We start from the raw sequence: 8,779 nt of genomic DNA, 5'->3' as shown, positions 1-8,779 counted from the left end.
TATAGCATCAACAAGACTAGTTAAAAACAAATGGCGTTCATCCCTAATCCATGAATTAAAAGATTCCGCAGCATTTGTGTACATTTCACCATATCTCTTGCCTTGAAAATAAGAGTTACACCAACACTCATTAGGCAAATTCTCAAGAAACTTCTTAACACTACGACCACAACGACCCTTAAATTCTTCAAATAGCTCATTAAACAACTCAATAGTAGGAGCATATGCACATCTACTAAAAAGAGTAAGCAAATACTCTTTAGATTCAGGACTCTTCATTGACAAATAAGTCTTCAAGTTCATTTTCGAATCCATTAGAGAAAAAGAATGAGAAGAAAATGGAAAGACCTTAGTTAAAGCTTTCAGCAAACCACCATGTCGATCGGTAACAAATGCAATATCCCTCCCCGGAGTCAAAATAACAAATAACTTCAACAAGAACTAATGCCAACTGTCATAACTTTCACTATCAACAATGGAAAAACATAACGGATATAAACCTACAAACAAAATATATACACGTTATAAATAACAAATAAAAAAAATTACAAAAAGAAAATCAAAACACAAAGTATATGACATATAGCACCAACCATAGATAAATTTATCACTGTATAACTACAAAAATTCAATAGCAGCATACAACATATAGAATCAGTGAATAATAAATTTATTACTGTATAAATATAAAAATTTAACAAAAGTATATAGCATACAAAAGTATACAACATAAATTTATCACTAATAGATTGACCATACTCAATAATCAACCCTCTCCAGTAACAAAAATGATAAAATTATCACTGTTTTAATAATAATAACAAATAGACACAGAATATACCTTGGTTACCGTCTTTTGCCGTGGCAGCCAATAAACAACCTTTGTGTCTTCCTTTCAAGAAAGTTCCATCAAGCATCAACACAGGCCGATAATACTTGAAACCATGAATACATACCTCAACAGCGAAAAACAAGCATTTGAAATGTCTTCCTTTACTATCAACATCAAATTCCATATCAAAAACACTCCCCGGATTACAATCATTAGCGGCATCAACATACCAACGAAGATCGTCAAATGATGATGAATAGTCACCAAAAACAATACCCCTTGCTTTTTCAACACCCATCCTAGCATGCCGATAAGACACTTCTATTCCATAATAGTCCTTGAAATCACAAACCACCTCACTAACCGCTGACAAAATCTTATTACAAATATCACTTGAAATTAGCCCACCAATCATACTCGAAGTCATCCTAGCATGTTTAACTGTATGAAAAGAAGATCCACAAGTATGGACATCATCAAATTGTTTAATAACAAAAGCTTTACTATAATTTTTCACTCTAGCATGCACGCTCCATAAACATCCCAAATCAACCCTTCTTTTACAATGAACAGTGACACGATCCTTATCATTCTTAACAAAATCAAAATCAAAATCAAAATTGGAATGAATAGAATACTTTGACAACGCATCTCGAAATTCAATAACTCCTTGAGCAAACCTTTGTCCCACTACTTTCATACAATTAACCGACTCATTGGAGAGCAAAGGTTTCCGTTGATTTGAATAAAATGAAGGCAAAAAATCAGTTTCACAAACAACACTACTATTACTACTAGCTTCACTGTCACAAATCATTTAACGTTCACCCAAAGAACAACACTTAACAAAAACATCAATACGATGAATATCACAAGAAAGTACGAGTCCAACCATAACCTCCAAATCCTCTTCACTTCGTAGACCACAACAAGAATGTATAGGCATTGAACACGATATATTCAAAGAACTACCAACTAACTCACTTCACTTTGCACACAAATTATATACTAAATCCTTGAAATGAAATCCATCATTATACTTGATAACCAATGTCATACCTCTAAACTTGCACATAAGAAACAAACAAATCTCTATCACTATAAATCCTGCAACAAACATCAATTATATTTCAGCAAACAACTCAAGCACCCTAAAACAAAATCTAATACAGTGATAAAATTATCAGCCAACTCAAACACATCCAAAAACCAACACTGATAACTTTAACAGTTAACACTACCAAAGACCAACAGCATGAATAGTGAATAAGGCTTACACTTATTAGACATGGTAACTCGATTTGAATCTTACCATTACATTATGCAACTTTTTCATCTCCTATTCCCATACTCACTGATAAATTTATCACTGTTGAAAAAGTTAATCCAACAACACCCCCAAAATACTCAGTGATAAAATTATCACTGTATAAAATAACAAACCAGCACCTATGTTTACTAAAAACAATTTCGTAACCAAAAAAAAAAAAATATTCTGAAATTCTTTACATATACATATCTCAAAGCTTTCAATATCATGATCAAAATACAAATTCAATCGCAGCAGAAACAATAGAATAACAACAATATCACAACAAAATCAAAATCACCAACTCAAACTAAAAAAAACCAAAACATTGAAATTGAAATCAAAATCAAACATACCAGTCAAGCTACCTCCACAACATCGCAAATCAGAAAATGTAACTATACACCAAACGTGAAATCGCAAAATAGGAAGATTCAACAAGCGCGCAATCACAAACCACGAAGATACACTAAGCACGAAATGACAAATGACAAAGCTCCACAATAATGCATTAGCAAATCGTGAAGTTCCACAGAAATCCAAATCACAAACCCATACTCACAACACAATATTTTGATAGAAAATCAAAACAAAACGCACCAAAACAAGGGAGGGGTAAAACGGTACACACACAAAAAAAAAGGCTCACAACTTGTTGGTGCACAAGAGCAAAACTCAGGACTAAGAGGGGAATAAATACAAAATGTAGGACTGGCCAGTAAAAAACCCAAATATTTATAAATGTGATTTGGCCCAATTGAAATTAAAACATATACAAACAAGTGTTGTTTTGGCCCAGTGTTTAATATTTTTTAATATTTGTAATGATTTTTTCTTTTTTTTTAATATATGAAAGTAAATTTTAATGATTATATTAGTGCAAGTAAACTTAAATAAAAAACTTATTAATACTTAACATTCCATACATAAATTTTTTATTAAAATATATATACACACACACACACACACATATATATATAAGAGGGCTCTATTTTCATAATTCTCCATAGGCTTCATAAATTTTAAGGCCAACCTGAATATAAAAGTAATGCAAAAGTAGCTTCTAAATACAGAAGCTTCCTTAAGCCACAAGGCGAGCAACATGTACCTCCTTTCTAGGCACTTTGACAATACATACATAATCAAAACCATTTCACGTAATTTTAATATCAGCTAGTATATGCTCTAACTCCCAATCCGTACTATGATCTTCCTTGAGCTGCCTGATGAGTTCCTGACTATCCATTAGCACCTTGATTGCTTTTACATTGCCAAGAGAGCACCATTTTAATGCTTCCAAACATGCTCGACCTTCCGCAACTGTTGCTAAGGATGCACAAAAAAAAAAAAAAAAAAAAGAGCTCTGTCGCTTTACAAGCTGTTGCTCGTGAATTTCCACACCAACATACGCTGCTCCTGCTCGGAATGTTTGCTTTTGCCAAGCTCTATTAACAAGTAATCTATCAAAGTACGTATTAGGACACCAAGACACATTATTAGTAATAACAAAAGAGTGAGATTGTAATAGTTATGATTTTTTTTTTCCAAAAATAAAATATTAATAAAAGAAAGAAAGAAAAAGAAAAAAAAAAGTAATGTAATGGCACCAATTTTTTACAAAATTCATTAAGTAAGTTGGTTTGCAAGCATAGTACAGCCGTCAAGACATTATTGAAATATCGACTAACAGTCTCTCCAAACTTATAGAAATTGAACTTAACATTTCGTATTTTCAAGTATTGTGCCAAGATGAAAAGGAAGAAGGCCACTTTCTCTTCTAAAGTGACGTGTTTTGAATTCCCTAAACCGCCTATTGTATGAACAATAATGCACAACGTCATAAAAGAAGGCCAATCCATATGGAATTGTTCAATGCATATTATGTATCTTTCTCTCACTAAATGGTTAATACGGTCCATTTGTTGCTGCAATCAATTGGGCCCTCTAATCAGATTATGGGGATACTTAGATAAATATCTCTTCAAGACAACATGACAACAAAAGTTACGACGCATAAGGCATGTAGTTTTTGCATTACAGCTTGCAAGACTACGTATAATTCAAACTTATCGTTATTCTCATTGTCAAAATTTTTGATATTTTTATCCATCTATGTGCAAGAAACCATTTAGAATTACAAATAAATTAAAAAAAAGAGGGAAAACATTACAGAAAATCATAAAGCATTATAGTAAACATGCATATAAAATAAACATGATGTTCAAACTACCAAATATTGTCATTCTATTTTCATTTAGAAACTGTTGCAAAAATTCATTTAGAAACTGTTCCAAAAAATTTATCTCTTCACAAAATTAAAAGTTTTCTCTTTTCATTTAGTTATTTATAGCAGAAATAACACGAAGAGGCCTTAAAACAATTTCAATAGCAAAGAAACAATCAGCCGCTGCTAAAAAAAAAAAAAAAACAGAGCAGATCAGAGATCTTTCTTTCTTTAAACAAAAAGCAGGACAAAAAAAAAAAAAGGATTGTAACAATTTTAAACAATATAATAATTATTTCATTCCCTCTACCTTGTTAAACCAACTGTGCAACAGAGCATAGATCCAAGGTACATTAAAATTAAAAAAAAATTAAAAAAAAAGAGCAATAAAAAGAAGATGTAAATAAAAAATTAAAAAAAAGATAAACAATGAAAAAACACAACAATGAGTGTGAAACCAAGTGTGGAAGCTTTTTAAACCAAGTGCGGAACAGAGCATCCCATGTCCACCAGAACATCGATGTAAATTAAATAAATAAATAAATAATACAAAAAAAATCAAAAGAAGTAAAAATAATCCCTCATATCAGAATGAAAAAAAATAAATAAAATAAATCAGAGAGAAAGATAATAATATCATACAAGAAAATCTCTAAATTCTTCATATCAAAATAAAAAATAAATAGCAAACAAAATCAAAGATGTAGAATAATTCTCAAATTTCAGTAGAGGTCAGAGATCCGAGATCTAAACAATGAATGTGTGAAGGTTCAGCAGAAGAACACAACAATCGCCTTTAATGTTCTACTTTTGTAAGAGCATAAAAAACGTATGTGAAAAAGAATGAGAAAAAAGATGTTAAATAGTAGAGGGTTAAAAATGTATTTTTATTATCTAATCCGTAGAAAGAATTATTCTATGTTTTGTAGGGGTGTAAATTTGGCCCGGCCCGGCCAATTGTCGGGACGTGCGGGCCCCCACCAAAATTTGGGCCGGTTTGGGCTGGCTCATGGCCAAAAAATTAGGCCCAGGCCCAACAGGAATTTGGGCCTCAAGCAGGCTGGCGAACCTAGGCTTGGGCTCGGGCTTGGGGCGAGGTAGGGTTGGGCCTGAACATTTTTTCATTTTTTTCTATTTTTTTTCCCAAATTTTTTTTTTCTCACCAAAAATAACACTGGGCTTCAGGTAGGCTAGGCCTCGGGCTGGGCCTTGAGTGGGCTGATAGGTCAGGCTTTAGGTCAGGCCTAGCAAGGCCGAGCTTACGGCCCAATTTGGGCAAGATTGGGCTTCAAAATAGACGGCTCAAGCCTAGGCCCAGGGTCTTGGGCTCAGCTTGAGCCGGGGCCTGGACGAGCCTAGCTAGGCCGAACCACATAGGGCCACGGGCAGACTTCGTGTAGGGCGCAGGCTGGTGGGCCAAATTTACATCCCAAGTGTTTTATGTCCCACACCCTCTGAGACAGAATAATTGTAATGCCCCTAAAATAATATAATAAATCCAACTCATAAGCGGAAGTTAGTATAATAGAATTGGTATGCTTTCATTCATCGGAGTTCATATTACAAAAGATAACACATGCAATATACATTCATAAATGTTCATCCTGAATCTATAGCATGTAATACCAGTTAACAATCAACAAAATAAATGCCTTACGGGCTTACATCTCTCCAAGACATTGCTTGGTTACAGCAAAAGGAAGAGTTTAACTCAATACAACTTAGCAATTGGCTATACAAAATAAATGAAATAAAAAAGAAGCTCTTGCTCCAAGTCTCCCCAAACTGCTGTCTTGGCAGAGGCATGTCTCCAGCACCTGAAAATGGTTCCCAAGTATGGTGAGCCAAAGCCTAGTAGAAACATACTAACACAATATATAAGAATTAACAAGATATAAGTTTGATGCACATGTTCATTGTCTTACGAGAAAATCATTATAACTCTTTCCAAAACCATGTTATGCCAAACTCACATCTCAATTCATTCATTTTGGTTCAATAGATACATCCACTGCATTTAACCCATCAACAGAGGTTACACCTCATAAGTTTCCAACAGATAAAATTATTATACAAATACATGCACTTCTATTTTCCATTTTATGAAAATTTTGTCCGTGGGATTCGGCACCCATGTATACAAATGGTTTTCAGAACTTTCACCCTGGACACACAGGCTAACTTAGTTCAATAGAGTCCATCCTCTTTCTTTTCCTCAAAGCATGGAATATATCCACTTTCTCCTCCTAAATATCATACATATACAATGCATATCATTCATAATCATATTCAATGATAATGGTGAACGGATTAGTTTCAATTCGCCTAATCCACATGCAATGTTTACAACAATCATGACTATTCTTCACCGATAGCCTAAAGTAGATATTTCTAAATAGATATACAATCTCTATAACAGATAAGTCATCAAATTTCCATAGGTGAGTGGTTAAACAAATCCAATAACACCATTCATCTATACATTCTCCTAATTTCACATTTTCATACTAATTTAATTATTTATACAAAATAATTATTCAAGACATTTGGGCAAAGCTCTCTATTTTTCAAATATTAATCCAAAGGCCAAAATCAACTATTTTAACACAAGATAACTTCATATCCAAACCCCATAATCATTTATATAACACCCACATAGAAACCCCCCTTTTCAAACTTGAACCCAAACGCTAGATTTGCTCAAAACATCCCCAAATCTCACCATTTTCACACAACAACCTATAACCAAGTTAAAACTCATATTAAGGTGTAGAGAGTCCCTACCTCAAGTTTAGAAGATCAATGGAGTGTAGACACCCAATTTTGGATCACCCGCAAGACTTAGACGCTTGATTCGATGCACTTGATGATGAAAGTTGAATTATGAATTCGCAGCAATTTGGAATCAATCAGGCTTCCGAAATAACCTCAAGTCTTCAACATTTACTTTGTTTGAACCTGTGAGCTTTATTTTTTCTCCTTTTCCCTCCATGAGCTGAGTTTGAACCAAAAAACAGGCGAGGCCATCAAGGCTCGGCCGTGCATTGGCGATGGCTGGCCAACCTTCGATGGTATTAAATACTGTTCTGGGCGGAAGGCCGCCAGCTGTGCATTTTTGAAGATATTTTCCATCTCCTGAGCTTGAATTCTATAAAAGGAAGGCTCTGGGATTGTTTTGAGGGTTGGACAAAAAATCTAGAAAAGATTTATACACATAGAGAGACTTCCATCCTTCTTCTTCCTTAGCAAGCAAGCTTTGAGCTAACCTAGCTTGTTTATCTCCACCATACACACCATACACAACTTGGTTTTACCACCTTAGAGCCTTGGTTGATCTTGAGGAAGTATAATTCAAACTAGAGAGTGCATAGGAATCAAGTTTGAAGCTCCAAGAACAAGTTTGCTTATTGAAAGGTGTGAGCTTGTATCTTTCTCTCTTGCTTTCATTTCTATCATCTATTTCATTTTTCTTGCTGTTTTGTTTGGTTTTGAACTTGTTTGAAGTGTCGGAGTTGGGTTTGGAGAGTTACCGAAAGGGTTCTACACCTTTATCCATAACTCAAACCTTCTCATTTTCACTCTTACTCTTTGGTTTTCAAAACTAATTTTTAAAGGTTTAAAAAAGGCTAAAAACCATGTTTTGAAGTTTCAAAAATGGAGGGGTTAGCCACCCCTCCTTACCTTTGTTCAATAGCTTTGATTCTCTTCTTCATTGTTAAGCTTTTAATGCGTTCTTAGCCACTGTTTTTACCCTTTTAGGGGCTGTTTTGGTGATTCCATGGCCCTTAAAATTATTTCATGCTTTGGTTAGTTCATGTGTTGTCCCACAAGTTGGCCTATATAGCTTGTTGTAATGCTTTCTTTGCTTTGTTTTCAGGTTAAGTGTCTCGCTCTAACCAATCAACCAACCATCCATAACTTGTATTTGAGAATGATTTTAACCGATCGAGATTGCTCAAAACATGTAAGAATGGCCTACACTTAATGGCTTAATCTCTTAGGAGATTCATTCTCAATGGTGTAGCCTTTCTCCCATGTTTTAGAGAGACCTCTCGTTTGACATTATTTCTTGATTAGAGGACTTAACATCACACTTGGACAAATGGGCTAATGAATGAATATGACTAAAGCAAATTGGCTAAAAATTTGGTTCAACACACTTAAAGAAAATGGCTTGAATAGCTTGAACGTGGCCGGACGTTATACGAAGCTTCTTGTGTCAAGTGCCATCATGCATCAATTCATGGTGTTTTTGATGTCCTTGAAGCGTCTCAACTTTCTTTTTTTGAGTTCATTTCATGACAAAAAGGGAGGGGTGGTCCATTTGCATTTCATTTATTGATTTTGTGCAAGATCATGTCCTAAAACATCAAGCAATCAATTGCTTATTGATGTCTTTAGAAATGACTCCATT

General features: G+C 34.3%; 1 protein-coding gene across 1 annotated transcript; it reads right to left on the bottom strand.

Annotated features, from left to right (window-relative positions):
* Positions 1–441: 441 nt before the first annotated feature.
* On the bottom strand, positions 442–1,649 carry LOC114271827 (uncharacterized). Its single transcript, XM_028213466.2, has 2 exons — positions 842–1,649; positions 442–500 (listed from the first exon to the last, which is right to left on the bottom strand). Exons 1-2 carry the CDS (start codon positions 1,647–1,649, stop codon positions 442–444), a joined length of 867 nt encoding a protein of 288 aa, XP_028069267.2.
* Positions 1,650–8,779: the final 7,130 nt, after the last annotated feature.

Source organism: Camellia sinensis, chromosome 1 (assembly GCF_055761805.1).
Source record: "Camellia sinensis isolate YWXY chromosome 1, ASM5576180v1, whole genome shotgun sequence".
NCBI lineage: Eukaryota > Viridiplantae > Streptophyta > Magnoliopsida > Ericales > Theaceae > Camellia > Camellia sinensis.
The sequence above is the reverse complement of the archived record's forward strand: the minus strand, read 5'-3'. Positions and strand labels throughout refer to the sequence as shown.

Bases quoted from the DNA above. Each gene is read 5' to 3' on its own strand.
- LOC114271827 (XM_028213466.2), bottom strand. From the start codon at position 1,649: ATGATTTGTGACAGTGAAGCTAGTAGTAATAGTAGTGTTGTTTGTGAA. The intron at 501-841 runs GTATATTCTGTG...TTTTGTTTGTAG, and splicing joins GGCAAAAGACGGTAACCAAG to GTTTATATCCGTTATGTTTT.